Source organism: Crassostrea angulata, chromosome 6, assembly GCF_025612915.1.
Source record: "Crassostrea angulata isolate pt1a10 chromosome 6, ASM2561291v2, whole genome shotgun sequence".
Classification (NCBI taxonomy): domain Eukaryota; kingdom Metazoa; phylum Mollusca; class Bivalvia; order Ostreida; family Ostreidae; genus Magallana; species Magallana angulata.
Genome location: NC_069116.1, coordinates 4,089,590 through 4,112,489, shown reverse-complemented (window position 1 = coordinate 4,112,489; position 22,900 = coordinate 4,089,590). Strand labels below are relative to the sequence as shown.

The 22,900-nt window shown below is 32.6% G+C and overlaps 2 protein-coding genes and 1 long non-coding RNA gene across 4 annotated transcripts; 1 reads left to right on the top strand and 2 right to left on the bottom strand.

The window, feature by feature from the left end:
- Window positions 1-5,612: 5,612 nt before the first annotated feature.
- LOC128187218 (nacrein-like protein C1) lies at window positions 5,613-6,140 on the top strand. Its single transcript, XM_052857494.1, has 2 exons — window positions 5,613-5,703; window positions 5,810-6,140. Exons 1-2 carry the CDS (start codon window positions 5,646-5,648, stop codon window positions 6,088-6,090), a joined length of 339 nt encoding a protein of 112 aa, XP_052713454.1. The 5' UTR covers window positions 5,613-5,645; the 3' UTR covers window positions 6,091-6,140.
- Window positions 6,141-15,009: 8,869 nt separating this feature from the next.
- Window positions 15,010-15,527, bottom strand: LOC128187256 (acanthoscurrin-1-like). The gene is made up of 2 exons (XM_052857555.1): window positions 15,455-15,527; window positions 15,010-15,284 (listed from the first exon to the last, which is right to left on the bottom strand). The coding sequence occupies exons 1-2, from the start codon at window positions 15,516-15,518 to the stop codon at window positions 15,010-15,012; spliced, it is 339 nt and encodes a 112-aa protein (XP_052713515.1). The 5' UTR covers window positions 15,519-15,527.
- A 3,311-nt stretch (window positions 15,528-18,838) lies between these two features.
- On the bottom strand, window positions 18,839-19,610 carry LOC128187248 (uncharacterized). 2 transcript variants are annotated; one of them, XR_008244059.1, is made up of 3 exons: window positions 19,532-19,610; window positions 19,084-19,343; window positions 18,839-18,932 (listed from the first exon to the last, which is right to left on the bottom strand). It is a non-coding gene; the product is annotated as an uncharacterized LOC128187248 (long non-coding RNA). The 2 variants fall into 2 exon arrangements; XR_008244058.1 differs by having other exon boundaries at window positions 19,084-19,346; window positions 19,532-19,599.
- Window positions 19,611-22,900: the final 3,290 nt, after the last annotated feature.

Genomic DNA, 22,900 nt, shown 5'->3' with positions numbered 1-22,900 from the left:
GGGATTGGGTTTCGAAGTTTTATATATGAATATATTGAGTAAATCTTTAAAAATCTTCTTGTCAAATACCATTTGGCCAGAAGAGCTGAAACTTGTGTGTAAGCATCCTCAGATAGTGTAGATTCAAGTTTGTTTAAATCATGGTCCCCGGGGGTAAGGTAGGGCCACAATGGAGGGTATTTATTTTAATTTCTACTAAGAACACGACTGTTACTTGTGTGAAGTATTATCAGATAGGGTAGATTTAGGTTTTGTCAAATTATGATCCCGGGGCAGGGTAGGGGCACAATGGGAAGGGGTTAAATCTTTACAGAATCTTTTGAGAAAAATCTTTTTTTTAAAAAATCATTTTCTTAGAAAATGTTCAACATAAGTGAATGCAACCTTAGAAAGTGTAGATTCAAATTCGTCAAAATCATATTTTTTCAGGAGTAGGGTGGTGCCACATTGGGACGGAGGTCCAATTTTACAAAGGAAAACTTTTAAATTCACCAAAACTCAAATGTTGTAATATATGGTTTTACTTTTATGCAAGCATTTTGACATATTGTTGATTCTTTAAAATTGTTTAGGCTTTGGCCCCTTTACACTTCTTGGGCTTCAAAAGTTTAATGTAGGTTAATATCCCATTTGATTTAGATCTATTTGAGAACTGTAATGCTTAATATGTGAAATGACTACATGTACACTGTGACAAAAAGGGATCAATGATAAACAGAATATCCAGGGAATTGATTTTTTTTAAATACATGATCTGTCCATATTTTTTTTGGTATATGACTCCGTAAAGCTGAATTTATGATGTCTATTGTTGCTCAGGTGAGCAATGTGGCCCATGGGCCTCTTGGGTTTTTTTTTCTTTCTTTTTTTTTTTGGGGGGGGGGGGGGGGGTCAATGGTTGCTACATAGATATTTCCTTAAGTGATGCTTTTAATCCTTGAGAATAGAGAATTTTGTTTAGTCAAGAAAAGAGTATTGTATTTTAGTGATTAATTAAGAGCATACCGCAAAATTATGTACTTATTTAATATTACCTGTATTTTGAATTTTTCTTTGTGGCAAACGCAAAGTCCCAATGTGTATTGAAATAGTTATAATGACTTATATCGTCACAGATTTGATTTTTTCTTCTGTGTTGATATGGTTTTCCGTATTTGTTTATAGCTTTACCTCTTTTTTGAGTTCAAAAAATATATCAGTCGGAACCTTCTTGCCATTTTCCTCTAATATTGCGTGTAACCATCTTCGCTAGCACTTCGTTTTTCTCCTAGCAAAGATGGCGTGTAACATGAAGAAAGTTTTCTACAATAAAACAAAATGAATTGATGTACATGTATACCCCAAGCAATGAAACTCGTTGAACAGAAGTTCGATATTTGTAATAAGTTTAAAAGAAAAAAACATAAAACTGAATTTTATATTTCCCAGAACAACGTGCAATTTATTTATTCATATCATCAGCAATATTATGTCGGAAATAACTATAGCCTTCCAAATAATCAAATTGACAGTTGGTCACACCTTACAAGAAAAAGAAAATTACTCAATAAACTTGTTGCAAGATCGAGAGTTGAAAACACTCACGCTTGAATTTTTTGTAAAGAAGAAACTTTTTAATGTGCATTTTCCTTGCAAGATTTTCAGAAATATATTTTACAAAGCAAAAGTGACGGAAGCATTAGTATTGTAGATTACTACATGAACCTGGCCTGCACTGAATGTACCAGTTTCCTGACAGCTTTAATAATTAATTTAATGAATTTAAGTGGTATATAAGTCGCCCTTATCCTTGTGCCTGACCACAGCTGATTTTACTTACCTGCTGCTTACATCATGATTCGATCCCTATTTTTCCTGGCCGTCTGTGTCGCCGCTGCACACTGTGCATACCGTAAGTATCTGTCTGTCTGTCAGTATCTCTGTCTGTCTGTATTCCTTTTGAATCAGAATTCAAAGCAGTCAGACGTCTTGAAGCTTTTCGATTAATAAAAGTGCAGTAAGCAATTTTTAAATTTGCTTTTCCATTGCTTATTTAGCACGTGGATATATTCCAAGAAGTGGTCGAATTGGCGGAGGTATAATTGGCGGTGGGGCCGGGAGGGGCATAAACGGAGGTGGACACGGATGGAACGGTGGAAACAATGACAACGGATTGAACAACGGATTAAACAACGCATTAAATAACGGATTGAATGGATTAAACAACAGATTGAACGGATTGAATGGTCTTAATGGATTAAACGGAAACAATGGACTACATAGAAACAATGGATGCGGTCCATACGGATGTGGACGTAACGGATACCTCGGGTAGATGGCGGGATTAGTTAGATGTACTCTATATATGTTATTTGTTTACTGTGTCTACAATTAAACATTTCGATATAGTCGATTCATTGTATATAGAATGTTTGAATGTTTATTTATGCGACTATTTCTTCAGATGTTCTTTAAAATTAGAAGCACAACTTTACTAGTAAAAAATAAATTGTAAACAATTATAAAATGTATGTGGTTAATAAAAATAAATATCTTCATAAGGATTAATGTACCAGAATTTCACATTATCTGTAATAAAATCATTAATTGTAACATTTGTATATAGTCTTTATTACATGTAACTCTTGATGAGCTGACAATCTAAACGTTTTCCTTTTAGTTATAAAAGGGGCATGGTCACGATTTTGGTCGAAAACTATTTTTCCGAGTTTTAAAATTCCAATGCTTCAGTAAGGCATTTTTAATAGGAACCAAAAGTTGAGAGTCATTCATTGAGTTATAATCGAGTTAAAGAGCTAACAATTCTTTGCAATGTAAAGAAAGTTTTAATTTGTTTATATTTTGAATGTTGAAGTGAAAATTCCAGTCAACACCTAAAATGAATGTGTTAAACGTTAGGAAATGTTTATGCATACTTAAAATAAGAATATAGACAAATTAGCTTAAAAAAGATTTCGTACTAGTATATTGAACCTATGTAAACAAAACAGGACACGAGCCTTGTTTACATGACAAAGAATTATGAGCCCTGTATCTTGCTTATAACTCTACGACTGATTCTCAAACGTTTGTTCATTAAAAATGCATTTCTAAAACATTGTAAATAACAAAAACAGAGAAATAAATTTGACCAAAATTGATCATGCCCCTCTAAGAGGGACACCTCTGTGATTAAACGTACTCCCTATCGAAATAAGCAATAAAATGAAGTATAATAATTATTTAAAACAACTGTATAGATATTTCTTACTATTTATCTATCAAGCAAACCTATTTGTTCATTTTGCTGTACAGCGGATCATGATGCAATCTATGTTTTTTTTAGCAAATATGTTTGCCAAACCGTTTAAAATTTATACTTTTCAATTTATCAAAAAAGAAACCCAGCGTCTCATATAAAACATTATACTTTTTTAGATTTCAACATCTCTAATCATAATTATTGTATTCATACAAATTAATTAGATCTATTAACCAAATTATCTGAGAGATTCTGTTATATTTAAAGCATATCACTTCTATTTATTTTTTTCTCATGTAAAATAAAACTATACCATACTTGTTATATTAATCGATTGCGATTGGAATAGTTTTCTGGTATGGCACACTATTTGCGTTATAATGCTAATTGCCATACAAGGTTACAACCATACAAACCCAAAAGGACCATGCACTGGACATACAGATCTTAATGTGATCGGATTCGGCCGATCACAGCTGTGTCCTAATGAGGCATCCGGCGAATTTTACAATTAGCGCACGCATTGGCATTTGTCCCTAAATGCACTAATTTATTTACTATGCAATGACATCATTTAAATCATTAATTACATGTAAATTATTAAAAACGTTACTTTTATCCGTTTGTCTTGAAAGTAAAACATTTTTACCAGTTACATACATAATGAATCAAATCAAGTTTTTTTTTATCGGAAGTACAAATCGCATATATATATATATATATATATATATATATATATATATATATATATATATATATATATATATATATATATATATATATATAATATTTATTGAATGTAGCATATTGCTGTTACATTAACATAGCTAACCAATCATATTACATACCTATCATTCCTTTACAAGATCTAGAAATACTTGGTTTTTTTTTAACTCTATGAGTTTGCTACGATTTAAGCAATAGACACCTCACTCGACGAGGTTTAAGAAGGCGAACTGAGGTCGAGTAACCCAAACCTTGATGTGTTACACAACAACTAAGCACCATCTAAAATTAAGCCATACTTTATTTATCATACAAAAACATTAAGATTACAGGGGAAAATGCATATAAAAAACACTCAGGCATCTGAAGTCATATATTGTTAAAATATGAAAATATATACCCTCTGCCTAATAATACAGAAGATAACATCGTCGACATTTTGGATTTATTCAAAACTTACTGTGGAAGTTTCACTCAAATTGAAACTCATCGGTAAAATTATTTTGCGATCCTCTTCGTCCTCTGATCGGCCCTTCAACACATTAGCTTACAACCGATTCAACCAAAACGGTGCACTACACCTAACATTAATAAGAGTCGACTAACGTGCGATGCATTGAGTATGTTGTCAATATTCCACTTATTGTTCTTTCTTAAAGTTATTACCACACTTTGGTAAGTTCGGTGGTAATGAAAACTACAAAACTGCCTGGGATGATCAAGTAAAATGTAAAATTTTCATTTGCATTCACAACAAGGCAAGTTTACACAAAGCATAGAGAAACGATATCATTACATGGCTCAGATAATGGTTTTTGAAATATTTTTTCTACTTTGGATAATTTTCAGATAAATAAATAAAATGAAATATTTATTTTAAAACAATTATTCTTACTTTTTAAAATACTAAGCAAAATTTTGTTCTTAATATTACCTTTTTTAAAAAAATTTCTCTTTGTAGCAAGCGCAAATTTTTAATGTGTATTAGAATATAACGGCCAACATCCTCACAAATTTGATTTTACCTTTAGTATTTAGGTGATTTCTGTATTTATTTAAAACTTTTCCTCTTATCTAAGTCAAAAAATATTATCAGTCTGAATCTTTGTGTCGGGTCATATTGTTTAAATATTGTAAGCAATTTTTCTAGAACAAGCAAACTGATGTATATCTACATGTACCTAGAGCAATGAACAAAAGTTCGGTCGTATAATAAGTTTATAAGAGAAAATAATAAAACGTAGTTGAATAAATCCCAGGACAAAGTGCAATTATTCATACCATTAACAATATGTCGGAAATAAATATAGCCTTACGACTCGTTTCAAATAATCAAATTGACAGCCGGTCATTCATTATAAGGAAGATCAAGTTACTCAATAAACTTGTTGCGAGATCGAAAGTTGAACACTCCACGTTTGGTTTTTTTTTTTTAAAGATGAAACTTTTTAATATGCATGTTCCTTTTTTAAAAATGCAAGGTTTTCAGAAATATATTTTAGAAAGCAAAGGTGGCGGAAGCACTTGTATTGTAGATTACCACATGAACCTGGCCTGCACTGATTGTACCAGTTTTCTGACAGCTTTAATAAATAATTCAATGAATTTAAGTGGTATATAAGTCGTCCTTATCCTTGTGTTTGACCACAGTTAATTTTATTTACTTGCTGCTTACATCATGATTCGATCCCTGATTCTCCTGACCGTCTGTGTCGCCGCTGTACACTGTGCATACCGTAAGTGTTTGTCTGTATCGCTTTTGAATCAGAATTATACGCATCAAACTTTTAAAAAAAAATTAAAGTGTATTATGCAATTTAATTTCTTTTTTATTGTTTATAGCACGTGGATACATCCCCAGAGGTGGTCGAATTGGTGGAGGTATAATTGGCGGTGGGGCCGGGAGGGGCATAAACGGAGGTGGTCACGGATGGAACGGTGGAAACAATGACAACGGATTGAACGGTTTAAACAACGGATTGAACGGATTGAATGGAATAAACAACGGATTAAATGGTCTGAACGGATTAAATGGTCTTAATGGATTAAACGGAAACAATGGACTAAATAGAAACAATGGATGCGGTCCATACGGATGTGGACGTAACGGATACCTCGGGTAGATGGCGGGATTTAATTTATATACCATGTATTATGTATTTGCATGAATTTGTACGAGTTTTGGATAGAATTTTTGATTTTACCTTGAAATAAAATTCACAGAAATTTACAAGTTTTCGAATCGATTATAAAACCAAAGTCTTTTTGGATTGAATTTCATGAATTGAATAATCATAATAAATCAATAAGAAGAAATGGAAAAAGCTTAATAAAGAATACACAAAATAATTGAAAATGAAGCATTGTGTAATTTCTCTCTCTCTCTCTCCTTCTCTCTCTCTCTCTCTCTCTCACACACACACACACACACACACACACACACACACACACACACACACACACACACACACACACACACACACACACACACACACACACACATTATGAAAAATATTTTTCAACGTTTCATTTCCTCACGAAGAAAGTCAATCGAGCATAAATTCAACACCTTTAGTGGTAATGAAAGTGCGTGCTTCTCAAGTTACAAATAGGTATTCAGATTACACACGCTAGTAGGATAGATACACTACATGGATTTTGAAATGACTTACGCTCAGGTGATCTTATTCATAATATTTTGTTTTGCAGCAAAAAACCCCCCAAAAACCACAACTGATTTTCATGTCGATGTAATAAGGATGTCAGCAACAAAATAATGTTTTAATGTTTGAGTCATATTGAACAAACGACTTTAAATCAAATTGCATAATGTAAAACATCTCAGCATGTAATCCCTTTAAATTTTTGCGGTTATTATTAAGTATGGTCAGTATATTATCTTCCTGTGCATTGCACAATGCTTTTAACACTAAGATATTGACCTCGTTTTTTGAAGGTTTATATCTATACGTCTATATATTAAGTATGGCGACAGTTATCTACACTGCCCGTATTTACAAATCGCTTAAAATGTAGTTGAATCGATAACCACACAATAAGGTGTGCGCATTGTTTTACAAGAACGTTAATTGAATGTTTATGCACCTGCACATGGAAAATATTTGGATAGTTTTGGCAAAAATTTAATTTAAATAAACAAATCTGATTTAGTTACTTTAAAACTTTCCTTTTACTAAGAGTTGCGTTTATATAGAGAATTATCACCTCAATGTGTGTGGTCCGCTATGGTTATGGTTATCGCATACCCGCTTGTCCATTCCTTACAATGACCACTTTTTTTTCAACCAATGACTTTTCTTGAGTTATTTAATATGTCTTAATGTACCTTATCTTTTATTAGCTGTCGACTGGAGTGGTGGTATAATCTTTCTGTCTCTGTCACATTGTCAGCATTCTGTCAATGTAATCAAATCAAAACATTGTGACCAATAAACTCAGTACCAATGTGATGGGAAGGGGGATACTCCTCAAGCAATGAGTTGTTCTATAATATTAATATTTTCAAAACAATGACACTTTTCGCTTTCATTTTAGGCATGAAAAATATTGAATGCCATCATTAACAAGCATTCTGAGAGTATTGCATAAGCAATACACGTCCCCTACCGGTTTGTGGAAATTGTGAGAGCAATGCACTGTTATGCAGAATATCGAACCCGAACATTAAAAAATTGGAATATAAAAAATTAATTTTCTCGAAAATATGTCAACCAGGCGCTACAAAAGTGTAAACTTGATCTGTAGTTTGACATTTTGAAGCTGTTCAGCAAATTTCATATTATTCCTCAAACGCATATAGAAAAAAAGTGTGGAAAACTGAAGTGGGACAGACAGACGGACGGACTGACGGACGCAGATGAAAGCTATAGTCCCCTCCGGTGAAAACCGGTAGGGGACTAAAAACAATACACAATAAATAAACGTAGCATTTTGATAGTCAAACTTACATTCAATAGGACTTGCCTATTGGCTCCGGGATTGAGGTTTTCCTTAATAAAGAAACGCATGCATAGTTTTCCTCTATCTTAATCTTGAGAGACTGTACATGATACAAAAAATTCATGCAGTACCGAGCTATAAAATTTTGAAAAAGAGCTAAGATACGTACGTAGAATAAAAGTTTAGAAAAACAAGTTGACATCAATATGTTCTTATAGAATTTTTATTTACAAATCAAAAAACATGAAAATGCTAAATGGATATTAATATTTATTGCAATGACTTAGAGATGGTAATCAATTGCAAAATTTCTATTCAGTTAAGTGCAATTTGTTTCCACCGATCAACCTAATACTTGTATAAAAAGCAGATTTTTATATGTTATTATGACTTCTTATAATTGTAATAAATATCACAGAAGAACACTGGGATTATACTGTTTAAATGTGTAAATCAAGGTTTAATATCAAAAATGATATCTCATGATACTTATTCAAAAGGAAATTTTAAACAACAAGCATAGAGTTATGGAATGGTTTCACAGACCACAGACTTCACTTTCACAGACTCAACGATGCTTTTAAATATCATTCATTACTGATTAATGAAAGGCTAAACAATGAGACGAGACAGTGACATGTTGTTTTGCCCAACATTATAATTAACACCTACTGACCGAGTCTCCCCCAAGAGCTCAGTCCTGAGGTCTTATCGGTTTCCACTTTTACTTGATTTGATAATATTCTCGAAAGACAATTAATTAAATAAAGAAATAAATATAAAAATAAAATGTCCTTTGAAATTCCGCTAATATACACATTATTCTATATTTTATGCGGCACCTTGGTTTTAGTTTTTGTCTCTCAATTAATTCAATACGCAAGGGCATGCTCTACCTATGGACAGTTTGTAAGGCAAGGCAAGCTACTGACAAACAAGTTGATAAAACAAGACTATTTCCAATGTCTTTTCGTAAGTTCTATGGACGATATAACGACCTTGTCAGCAAATACAATCTTCCACTGGGTTGCATGCTGTTTGGCGCTTTTAATATTTATATGATTTGTTAGATTATAATTAATCACATATAATTGTCTCTGGATTTTTCCGTTTTTCCGATTATTACAAAGAGAAACCAGTGGGTGTGACCGGTCAGAAGAGGATGCTCACTTCTCCATGGCACCTGATCCTACCTCTAATTGTTTTTTAGGTCCATGATTGCTCTGCTCCTGTTTAGTATTTTTCTTTTGGATTTGATTTTGAACATTGTTTGTGAACACCACCTGCCATTTGTTACCGATTACCATCATTTCGAGCGAGTACATTGTAATACATGTGCATGTAAATTTAAAGCAATTAAATTCTGCAGAGGGGGGGGGGGAGAGAGACGGGGTCTGGACCCCACCTGACCCCTCTAGATATGTGCAGGTTAAACGATTAGAGATTGTTACCGCTAAACTCATTGTATTTCGGTCAATTGTGAAGCACTATTGTGGCCCAGTGGTGCAGTGGTTACAGAAGTTAGGCCAGTAACGACGAAAGTTGCAACTTCAAGCCCTTCGTGCCCTTCGACAAGGCACTGTATTCACATTGTCAAGACCACCCAGCTGCAGTCACTGTTGGGTCCGACACACGCTGGGGGTTAACCGGCGATGGACTAGTCAAGTCAATCTTTTTTCATCCGCTTTGCACCACGGAAACCAGGGATAAGCACCCGCCTTATGCATTTTCATGGCTCAGGAAAGGATTTAACCAATATCGGTCGTTTGATAATTAAGGTACTTCACTACACCGAGACTTATACTTTTTAAGACAATACGTCACAAGATGGAGAATTAAATGTTTTGTTAAACTGTTTGTATCAATCGATTCAGATGTGTATCGTTATAGCTCAGTGGTTAAAGTATCAGGCTTGTGAACCGCAGGTCATGAGTTCGAATCCACCTGGGGCTTTTGTTTATGCTTAATGAATCAAATTTTTGAAAATACCATTTTTTATCTAAAATTGCACATTTTTTCGCCTATTTGATATATATACCTCTTATCCATCATGCTTTCTATCATTATCAAGTAATTTTCTGCTGATTTGAGAAACCATTTCAAGGTGTAGTGAGGCACCTTAATGACTTCTTTATTGTGCCAGCACCTACCCCTTGTTACGTCACTTTCGAGTCAAACTAGTCAAACTAACCCACGCCCGCATTATGTGTTCTAAAGATGCACAGCTATGCATGGTCAATCATTAATTAAAATCACGTAATTTATGAATGATATTTTATGATGCACATTAATGTTTGCAGTAATGAACTCCTCGAGATTATGACGAACATCGTCACATTCACAAACATAATAAACCAGTACCAGCCTGTTTGTACCATTGACTTTTCTTTCAAATTAATAGACGTCTGTCTCAAACAGACTTTTAGCCCCTAGAAAAGAATTAACCTGGTCCAAATACCCCCCTCCCTTAGTAAAACTGTCGTAATAGTAACAAATCTCCTTATGACTCTGTGTCTCTTCTTACAATTATACTTGTAACTATATACATAATATAGTCGTTTTCGATTCTGTGACTAGAATCATCTTCAATTCTCCAATCGGACCACCTCGCCCTTTTCTTTGGCACGCTAGAAAAAAATCGGTGCATTTTCTTTTCTCATAGAAAACTAAAAGTTGAATGTATTTGTATCTTAGAAAACAAAACACGGTATATATCTTTTAGTGGACTTGCTACTTGCTTGAATCATAAGCTAATATATTTTTTAATTTCGCTGACTAATTCTTCTCTTTTCCCCAAGTTCCAAAACTAAACATAATCGTGACTATGGCATCACAAGAAATTATAATAGAAAGTATGTTGAAATAAAAAAAGCTTCTGTATGTTATATCGTAATTGTTAATGGTCACTCGATAATCTATCGATAATCAACCACAGTATCTCGGGTCGACAAGCCGAAGTAAATTCGAGCTCTGCAAGAAAAGCACGAGAAGAATTTCTTGATTTGAGAAATAAATATTAAATACGTTTGGAGTTTCAACTTCAAGGTAAAGAATTTAAACTATCAATTGGTGCCCTCAATATGTATTCAAATTTCTAACTAAATCATATTGAATGCTTTCGATATGATGATATACATAATTTGACATTTATCAATACAATCTTTGCCATACTTGTGTAGTTTGTATACTAACTCATACCGTGTCCTATAATCATTTATCGCATTTCATTATATATATATTTCATAGTTTAGATATATTGCACTTATATAACAATAATTGAGGAAAACAAATAATGTGTGGCAGCTGTGAGAACAACCTGAAAAGAAAGATATACATTTTAGATATATTACTATGTTTTCTTTAAATCAAAAGTATACCTTAAGTTTGACAAATTATAATCTCAAATGTAGCATGCTTATCAAGTTTTACTAATGCGAATTTAACATTTACCAACATTAAAACCATCAGACTTGTACATTTTTGACAATCATGAAAAAAGTCCGGATATATCTATTTGCCTCCTCCGTACTGCCCACATCCATAAGGTCCACATCCGTTTCCTCCGTGTCCCCCGATAATAGGAATAGGAGGTGGATTAGGAAGTGGATTAGGAGGTGGCCTTGGCGGAGGTCAGGGGAGTCGACTAGGCAGCATCAGAATCGAGGTGGCGGCAGCCAGTGGTCCAAGTCCTAACAGTCTGGTAGGCAAGGAGGTCTAGGTCATCTCGGTGGACAAGGGGGGATTATCGGGGGTACGGACAAGGAGGGATTATCTGGGGACAGGGAGGAAACGGATGTGGACCTTCTGGATGTGGGCAGTATGGAGGCAAATATGTACGTTGAGTTTTTACGGACAAATGATATGATATCAATATCCTGTTAGATATTTTTTTAATTGTTTAGAAAATGTTTTGAATTATTATAATCCATCACAATGCATACGAAGTTGTAATTTGTATTTTTTTTCTATTTTTACGAATTGTGTGTAGCTTAACAGTCGTACTTGGAAATATTTTTTGATAAGTAAAACAATTAAGATAGTGAATAAGAGCTGATAATTTATCTCTATGCTATAATTTTCTTTATGCCAATTTCATTTCATACCAAATACCCGTCGATTATTTTCTATGCATTTATATTACATGTACTTCCCGTTGCATTTCTTTCTATGCATTTATATAACTTCCCGTTGCATTTCTTTCAGGTTCCATTATGCATTGCCTCTGTTGATCAACAAAAAGCCAGTATAATGATTTATTTATCGTTTTTGTGAGATATAAGTTTTTCTGTGTTCTGATTTTTTTTATTCCTATTAAACTATGTACACCATTTTGTTTTCGTTTTGTCTTATTCTTGTATAAATCTAAAACCCAAATCGAGAGAGAAGAATGATGAATCATATATGAAATACATGTGTATGATTCAAAATGCTATTTAAATCATTTATGTATAATGGATTATTTTGTATTGCTTATAAAAACGCTTTGTTTTAGCCCAATTTACAAAATAATACAATAAAAAGTTTTTTTAAAACTTTACACTAATCAACATAACAAAACTGCTCTAATAAAACCCTGCTTTGTTAATTTAAGAAATGCAAAATAAGTTGTGTGAGCTTTTATAAGTACCAAAAAGTGTACACGAGGACATAACTATTAGTGGAATTGATCGATTAAAACTGGATATACTAGTATTTGTAATACCTAAACTATCGATGAGTATCCTCTTTTTGCCTAGAGAAACCCACAAGCATTGGGTTTTGCTGAGAACATTAAAATCATTAGATGAATTGTATCATTATAATCACAAAGATTTTTTGGTAGAAATTGTTTTTTCTTTGATTTGATTGAATCTGAAAACTTTGTTATAATTAATTTATAGCATGATATATAAAAGGTTCAGACACTAATTTATAATGATTTGAACATATTTTATTTTATTTTCAAGAATGAAAAAGGCACAGACACAAGTTCTGACAACTTACGAGGTTACCATTAAAACAACGACAAATTGTACAAAACCTTACAGTTGTTTGACGGAATACATACATGTATTTGATTAAAATTACAAAAAATTAAAGAAACGGAGGACACAAGCAAAAATTCTGTTGAATCTACCAGTTTCTTGTATGAATGACTGAGCAATTTGAAATATAGTTAATTATTAATATCAGTAGACAAAGACTAATTATCGAGATTAAATGATATGTATTGATTATATCAAAGTGGTCTACTTTAAGAAAAAAAGAGTTTCTTTAGCAAAACGTAAGTCAAGAAGCATGTTTGTAGATTACAATGTTGAAAGAAAATTAAAGGTAGATTTAAATTGATTTTTCACTGTAAAGAAGGCAACCTTGGTTTAGGTATAATTGAGGTTAGACCATATAAATTGGTAATGTGTACCATACATGAAATATCTTGTGACGCATATTGGATACAATTGTCATCCCCAAAAAAGTCTATAAAAAGGAGCCTGATATATGCAACAACTTCAGAAAACTAGTTACAAATGTCCTGCTATGAAATTAATACACTTTTTGAGATTATTGTCAAAAATGCTTGCACTTAACCTATATCATTGCCTACAAAATACGATATAGTACAAACTATAAAAGCCAAGCTTTTGTTCTGAAAATTTAATATTTTGTTCTTTGTAATGAATTTGAAAAAAAGTCTGACCTCAATTTAAAATCTAAAAATCAATAAAAAGATAATTTAAAGTTTGAAAACTATAAAATCGCCTCAAACCTAACATTTCAACATCCTTTAGGTTGGGTGTAAAATGGGATATTCACTGTTAGAGTTTGGTTTTAAGAGTTTTCATTACAAAATAATTGTGCTGCTTTTTTAAACTGGGGATATTTCTTTTACTTAAAGACACAGAAATTAACTCCTACTGGAAACCTGAAATATTTTTGTATGATGATATAAGAAAAATATAAGAAAAAGGCTTTGAAATGATCTTTGAGGACGAAAAATTGAAATACTTTAAGATCTCTATACAGAAATTGTTTGATTCAGACCAATAAAATTTTGACTGTATGATTGACATGACTATACTGTTCAGATATATCAATATGAAGAAACTTTGAACTTATAAATCCAAGATGACGTCGTTATATATAAATTTCACGTCTTTTCTATAATAGAAAAATGCTCATTTTTAAATAATATGAGGATTAACTGCACAATTAGAAATCAAATGAATACCATTCAAACGTCGCTTTCAAAATTATTGAAGAACGCTGTATTTCGATTGTTTCCTGCTTTGAGTAAATGACGGGTATAATAAAAAATTTTTCTTAAGAGAACGGATTAAAATTTACATTTACGAAATATTAAATCACTGTTTTCTCCTTTTGAGAAAATATTTGAAATAGTCAAAATTACAGTGGTTGTTTTTTGTACTACCTTAAAATATTTATTAGACATCCAATTCATAGGATTAAAAACTTGATTGGAAAAGTTCACGCTTTATTTTATTAACCCATTTTGCCATATTTGCTGTTTGAAATATATAAAAATATTGACTAGGGTTTTTCGGGCAACATTGATTATTTTAACCCTCTATTAAGCTGAGAATATTAACGCACACCTTTCTGGATTTTTTGGTTTGTCTCTTCATATAACAAAAAAGTTGTCTGTTTTTGGGCAACAATGATTATATTTGCCCCGTGTGGCGAATGTATTGTCCTCTGCTTCGTAATAATTTGTCCATCGGGGCTATTATAATCAATGAGAACTGAAAACTCTAATCATTATTCGTGAAATATTATTTCGATGGAATTGAATTGAATGTAAAAACCTTTTTGGCTGCAGTTGTAAATTTTTTTAACAGGACATTTAAAATCTTTATAAAAAAAATTAATCAAGCAAAACAAATTATGTTATCAATAATTTATTTGAAAAAAAATAACAATACAAACAGTAACAAGTTAGAATAATACTGTTGGTAATAATGGTTCCCTGAGATTTTTCTGTAAAATAAAATAAATGCATCAAAAATTTGATCAAAAACATTAATCACATCACAATATAATGAAGTTGAACAAAATAGATGCCTCAATTATGCTTTAACACATACTTATTTTCGTCCATAATGTCCACCACATCCGTAAGGTCCGCATCCATTTCCTCCATAGCCGCGGCCTCCTCCAATAATCCGTCCTTGACCTCCTCCAATGATCCTTCCGTGTCCTCCAAGACCACCTCCAATACGACCTCCGAGACCTCCATGGCTACCAGACTGCCAGGAATCGGACCACTGGCTGCCACCACCAATGATACCATCTAACCCTCCCCCAAGACGTCCAAGACGTCCACCACCGATTCGGCCCCCGCCGATGTGACCACCACCAGCTGAGAGATAAAAATAATATATAACGGGTTAAGAAGGTATTAACTAATGCTGAGAGAAAGAAACAGAGATGGAGAGAGAAAATATTTGATAGAAAAAAGAGATAGATAACAAGGAGATAATAATTCAATAAAAAGAGAGAAGGGAAATAAAAAAAGAAATAAAGACTTACGTCTGTAACCGCTGCAGTAAACGGTAGCGACGCAGATAGTCAGAAGAACGATGGCTCGAATCATGGCTGTTGATTTGTTGTAGACAAAGAGCAATTGTGATTATAACTATACTTTTCGGTGTTTTTATACCTGTGTTAACCGTCAGTCAAGTTTGAATCACCAATTAAATGCATTTCATAAATATTTACCCATAATTTATTTATCGATTTCGAGTTGTTGATTCATAATTTTTTTGAAATTTGGATTTCTGAAAAACTTGACCCCTAATTTCCTTTTTGCTTTACATAAAGTAATAAGTGTGATAAGTACACTTTAATCATAGCATGTCAGTCATTTAAATTTTCCTTCTTATTATATTTTATATTATACATGTATAAGGTTTTTAGATTTACAAAAGAGAGCGTGCTTTTGATTTATTCATAGTTTTTATAGTGCAGTTTTTGTTTTTCAAACTGTCACCTCTAGTGCGCTCTGTCATCATAGAACTGGTACATATCATCACCAGTTCCTCATTGACAGTTTATGCAAAAACGTACTACCTTACATGTTTGTAAAACCTTAATACAGCAAATGAAATTAATTTATAAAGGTCCACTTTTTTGTTGATATTTCGTTTTGTGTCGTAAGTTCAGTCCTAGGTCATAGCTGACCAAGTCATAATCTTATCCCAACCGGTAGATATGGTAACAACCGCTAATCATCAAGAAAAAGAAGTTGTGGGTATTTAGGATACTCAAAGCGGAGGAAGTAATCAGGCTAAGAGTCCTCATTGCTTAAAAGGCCAGAATTTACATGTATTATAAGTAAAGATATAAAAAGGCATTCATTTAATCAAGTGGTTTTTTCTTCACATAAGTTTGTTTATTTCTACCTTATATCATGCTGGCCTTTTGTTTTAACTTGTCAGTCTGTGAAGAAAAAACATAGATTGGAAAGAAGTAAATCAAAATATTTTAGAGACGACTTTGAAAGAGTCGAATCATGTAAAAAGATATTTTATTTATAATTGATTTGTATCGTAATTATGATATACAGGAAGATCAACAGATAACAAGGGTGAACAAAACCATGGTTCATGTGTGTTCTTTGTATCTAGTTGTACTTACTCGCTAATGAGATAGCAAGGTACAGTGTCAGATAAAGTGCAAGGAAATAGAAATAAGATGAAAGCTATGATAGTTTAAAAAAATGTACGTTACATTGTGAGTTAATAATATGAAGAAAAGGTGAATCGGAAATATAAACTTTAATCCAGTTTAATCTGACATGTAAAGCGTCGATATAGCATATGGTTCAGGTTGTCCAATCCATGCAGGGAATTAGCTAGAGGAATATTTGCAAGAAGGTAAAGAATCAGGTGCCAATCAACGAGAAGCTAAGGCTTTACTGATGTTGAGTTTTTTTGTACAAGAGAGATTAATTTTAGTTAATATATCATGTAACAAGAGAATCTTTATCATATAATTAAAGCATTAACATTAAATATTTTCGTGTATGCATGTATACTTATGTTTTTTAAGCATTCAATGCTTATATTTACATTTTCATACTGATGTCTATTTGTATGAAATGCTGTGTATCGCCGCTATAAAGCCATTATTTACGCTCGTAGTCAGGGATATGAAACATACATGGAACATCCATATTAACATGTTATTTACATGTAGTTTGCTTCCTCGACAAATAAAATAGTGCCATAAACTTTGTGGGAAAAAATCTTGTTATTAAGGATTAGATGCATATTAATGATTTATTTTCATAAGTACATATCAAACTGGTTTTGTAAGATTGAAAGTTGCATTTAATCTTACAAAAATAAATATACTCAAAACACGTGAAGACGTTTACTTTTGTGCTCATGGCGCATGAATTAGCGAAGTGTATTCATAGAAAATTGAACGTCACAGATTTCCAATGCAAACATAAGAGGAAATATACACTGAATGTACATACAATCAAATGAATTGAATTGAAATAGTAAATGTATGTAATAGAAGTATATTAACCTATTGTCATATATGATGTTTCATCGAATTTCAAAATATCATGTTTGAAGAACAAACAATTGTAAGCATTTTTAAGATGTTTATCTTGTGAGTACATGTAATATTTTATTTAACAATACGTTGTGACAAACTAACAAAAATTATGGGTTAAGTAGTATACAATGAAAAGAATCGAATTAATATGAAAGTCAAATAAACTATTTTATCTTTAGTTACTATATGATATCGCCATCAGTATCAAACAAATGAGACAACCTGGACCTGGTAAAGTGTGAAGAAAAAATATAATTCCTGATGGAATTGCTAAAATATTATACCCCCCCCCCCCCCCTTGGAATTTTTCAAAAAAATGATAATAACATTTTCTGTAATACTGCTTATCACATATTAGAAAATAAGTATTTTAAATAAGTTATGTTTACAGCATTTTTACAGTTTGTTTTGATTTCCATACGTATACGAATGCACTTTCTAAGTGAGTTCTTAAAAGTTGTTTGATTTGTAAAAACTGCTAATTTAAATTAAGTACAATTATTTCAAGTATTTACAACAAATGCATCAATCAAATTGAGAAGTTTGATAATTGTTATTGCAACTATCAATTGCACTCCTCAAGTCAAAAATATGCATAACTTATCTTTCATCTGCGCCAATCGACGTATTAGCTCTCTATTTAACTTTTTACTTTAGTCGTTAACAACCGATAAAAAGAGGGGTGTCACTATGCATGCTTTAGTGCTTTCAGGCAATTCATTCATCTGAATACCATGTTCATAGCAAAGGTATTTACAAAAAGCGTTTTCGAATAAAATATATTTCAGTGTGTACATTGGAGGGAAATGTCTTCTTTTATGCCATCGCACGTGTGTAAAAGAAAAACTTTAGAGATTCTTGCAGAGGCAGGGTGTTTTTCGAAAATCTGAATAAATGAGCCCATGTTGTTAGCCATGCTTGCTATAATCGCATATACATTTTGTATACTTTATTTATACATTAGAATGCAGCGTTTTACAATAAGATGCATTCTTTGAGGAACTAAATAGATGTTCGATTTGCTCCTAAAGTAAGAGAACGTACTTATTCTGAGCAGAATACATGTAAATTGGATATTTTTATTGACTGTGATTTTCAGGGGTTTTTTTTTTCGTTCAAAAGAGCATGCACGTAGAGGTCTGTGTAATCTGACTGCCTCAACTGGAGGCAAACGAGGATATCTCTCTTGAATGATCTTTATAGTTGTGTAACAGGAAAGAAACGATCTAAATTAATCTATCAAATAGATTCCTTAATGTATGTCATAATTGAACAGGGCACCACTATCTTCGTTAGATGTTCCTGTTCCTTGATAACAGATTTGAACAAAACTAATGCTATATTTCGGTTATCAATAATTTATTTGAAAACAAATAACAACAAATACAATATTAAGTTACATAAATACAGTCGGTAATAATGTCGTCCTAAAATGATCCTGTAAAATAGCAAAAAAAAAAAATGAATGTATATATATACATTTATATATGATGATCAGATCAGATGCAAATATTCAGAGGTATATAATGTATAACTTGTTAGAAAAATTAGGGAAAACCTTAAAAAACCTAATATATATTTGTACCTACTTATTTACGTCCATATTGTCCACCACATCCGTACGGTCCGCATCCATTTCCTCCATAACCATGGCCTCCTCCAATAATCCGTCCTTGACCTCCCCCAATGATCCTTCCGTGTCCTCCAATACGACCTCCGAGACCTCCATGGCTACCAGACTGCCAGGAATCGGACCACTGGCTGCCACCACCAATGATATCACCTAAACCTCCCCCAAGACCTCCAAGACGTCCGCCACTAATTCGGCCCCCGCCGATGTGACCACCACCTGCTGAAAAATTAATAGCATACTTTGACAATCAGAGAGAGAGAGAGAGAGAGACAGACAGATTGACAGACAGACAAACAGACAGACTGACAGAGGAAGAGAGAGAGACAGACAGAGAAAGACAGAGAACTCTATAGAACGAATGATATAGAAAAGAGAGATAGAGGATGAAAAGAGATAATACTTACGTATGTAACCGTTGCAGTAAACGGTTGCAACACAGACAGTCAGAAGAACGATGGCTCGAATCATGGTTGTTGATTTGCTGTAGACGAAAGAACTACTGTGAGTATAACAAACCTATTGGTGTTTTTATACCTGTTTGAATTGTCAATCATAATCGATTTTACATGAATTATAATCCATAATTTTTTCTTGATTTCAATTTATTAATTCAAAAGTTGCTTTTCAGAAAAAAAGTTCCTTATTTTTCATATGCATGTATACATTATGTTAATACGTGTGTTAATTACAAATCTTAAGAATGTGTCAATTTAATGGTAATTTCTTTCAATTTAATCGTACAAGTTTGTGATGGAACAAGAACATGTTTGACAATTTCATATTCATGGGTAAGGTGTTTTACGTACACCCTATTACATTATCATTTTGCAGTTTTATGATTATTTGTTTTTGTTTCCTTTTATGGTTTCCTTTGTCTCATTTTTGTTGCTCAAAACTTGAACAAAAATCCGCAAATCTATTAATTATAATTTTTCAATTTTACTTATTTCATCCTTAGTCTATGCTAGGCCTTTATTTTGTTTGTGTTCGATCTTCAAGCTAGACAGCTCTAGTCGGTAAAAAGAAGCGTATGTTTCCTTTGCATTTAGTTGTAAAGCCGTTTAAAATTGATGTTTAATCTTCAGTCAGAGTGTTGCACCAACATTCAAAGTAAAGTGTGACTGAGTTTAAATTAAGAACAAATATAACCTAATAGCTCCTTATTGGGCCATGATTCTTCCAATAATTTCTTTGTCCGTTAACTACCCCAATCATTTCATTGATCCTTTATAATGTTTCCTTTTTAAACACATTAAATAATGTCCCCTCTAATCTATGCCCAATAATTCATTCTTCTGATAAAATGTAAACTACATATTTTCTAGAAATAGCTTTTTTGAGACTGAGAAAATTTTCTCTCACTAAACAAAGAAATCAATAATTTTACTAAATAAAAGCAGAAAAATAGTTCTCTCACACATTATAATAAAAGGCTATTGAATAAGAAATAAAGAAGGCTTTTGTCAAACGTGTTCTGCATCGTTGAATACTGTTTGCAGGAATAAATATTCACCCCTGTTTTATTTTCATACCTTTCGCCCCCCCCCCCCTTTCTCAGCGGGAAAATTGAAGACTGTGCAAATTCAGACACTTTTTTTCTCTCGAATTCCTGGTTATTTAGAAAGAGTGTCTACTATAAATTTTAGTATCTAAACAAATTCAAGATTGGGAGAAACCGTTTACAAGTGTAGGGAGGCGAAATTAACACTGGGCAAAACTAACCATGCATACGGTATTCTCAAAACGCGACGTACATATACTTCCTCATGCTAACTAAATTTTAAAAAAACTCAATTTTTATGCGGAAGGTCTTAGGTAAAACACAGTTAACCTATTACCACTTAGGTAGCAAGGGACAGTTTCGAATAAAGTACGCGGCAATATTTTTGTAAAATTGAGAGTTGCTGTAATTGAAGGCTTTTGAGTGTTGCTAAAATTCATGAAATGATTTTTAATTATCATCATTAGTTAGAGGGTTGTCTCTTGTTGAAATTGATATGCAATATGTAAGCCCCTTATGTTAGGTACATGAGAATCAGAAGTAAAATGCGAAACCTGCGGCTACGACTGTTGTGTTGACTTTACACAGTGAAATTGCAAGTGACAGACGGGAGGTAAAATAACACGAAAAGAAGGTGGATGGGACATAGTAAACTTTACACCGGTAAGTTTCTGACATGTGATAGACCAACATGCACGCGGTACGGAAAGTCAACCCTCTGCAGGGAATTAGCTGGGGGAGGTCTAAAAAGCTAAAAAATCATGAAAAATTAGCAAAATATGAAAGGGTCAAAATCTCATAAAAACCAGTATGTAGAGAATTTTACAGGTTTTGACTGGTAATTTTCCTCAGAAATTGGTGATTGGCCTTATAAAGAGTGAATTAAAGGTATTTGTGCTGAATGGGAACAGAGGAAATTCTAGTTACAGAGTTCCGAAGACTTGCATCCCTTGGCTACAATGAATTGTATAAAAAAACTGTCCCCTGACACCTTCCAAGAGTACATGGTATTTTCATATTTCTCTTTTAAGCGTAATTTTGAGTGGATTTTGTACCATTAGTAATGCATTTTGTGTAAATGGATGATTTTCTTGGCTATAGATGTCATTACATGATTTATAAGCAAAAATATTCAAGGGGAGTAACTCCCTCTTAAATGTGTAGAATGACCACCACTAGAGTAAATTGGCTAAGAGAGTAGGTATTTCCTATCCTGATTACAATTAATAGGCTAAAGTTAATTACAGAGATAAGAATGAATAATTTAAAACAGTTTTTATCATTTAAATCATTAAATTTATGAATTTGCAGCCATTTTGCTGTCTGATTTTATGAAATAAAATTAAGCCACCTGATTCATATCACCCAATTTTTTTAAAACAGCATATTTTTATTTCAAATGAACTTTACATGTAGACAAATGCAGTAATCAAAGTATACAAAATGTCAAAAAACTCAGGTTTTTGCTCCTTCCTATCCAAAAATGATATTTTAGATGTATTTACAGAATTGAAAAAGGCCATCCCTTCTTTCCAATGGACTCCATTACCATTATATGTAGGATATGTAAATGTACATTTGACCTTGAAATAACATCTGCTATGATAATTACTCTTGAAATGAACAAAAACAACATATTTTTACCCTTTTGTTGTATATATGAATTAAAAATGAAGAAAAACATGTAAAATTTGAACATTTTTCATGGAATTCTCATCCGTCTCCAGGTACCCGGGTGTGTTTGAATTTCATTTTAATGAAACGCACACATCACACTTGTAAATCTCACAAATTAAGCAAAGTTAAAAGGAGACTAGAAACCAGAATGTATAAGATATCCACTAAATATGATTATAGGCTTACTTTTTCATGAAAACAAGAAATCACATGTAGGGCGACATGTCTTATTGTGAATAAAAATGCTACAAATCATCCATTTACCAAGAAAGATCAATTTAAAATATCAGTGATAGTTGTTTTCAAATATGCGAAAGAAATGACTCAAGGAAATTGCCATAAGTTTCATAATACTATGTTAAAGTGTTCAAACTAATGCTTCTTGTGAAAATCAAAAGATAGGGGGAGGGTATACATGTAAAGGTATTTCTTAGTGATGTGATGCATTTATCATGATAATATCAAATAGATGTATGTAGTATTGAATAAGGTTTCTTATTTAAGGAAGTTGTACAACAGTTGACCTCTAAAAGATTAGGTAAAGTTGCTTTATTTATGGAGAGCCCTATGAATCTGTGTTAAATAGAGGAAAGTG

Coding starts and splice junctions, on each gene's coding strand:
- LOC128187218 (XM_052857494.1), top strand. CDS start 5,646: ATGATTCGATCCCTGATTCTCCTGACCGTCTGTGTCGCCGCTGTACAC. Junction 5,704..5,809: donor CGCTGTACACTGTGCATACC/GTAAGTGTTTGT, acceptor TATTGTTTATAG/CACGTGGATACATCCCCAGA.
- LOC128187256 (XM_052857555.1), bottom strand. CDS start 15,518: ATGATTCGAGCCATCGTTCTTCTGACTATCTGCGTCGCTACCGTTTAC. Junction 15,285..15,454: donor TTACTGCAGCGGTTACAGAC/GTAAGTCTTTAT, acceptor TTTATCTCTCAG/CTGGTGGTGGTCACATCGGC.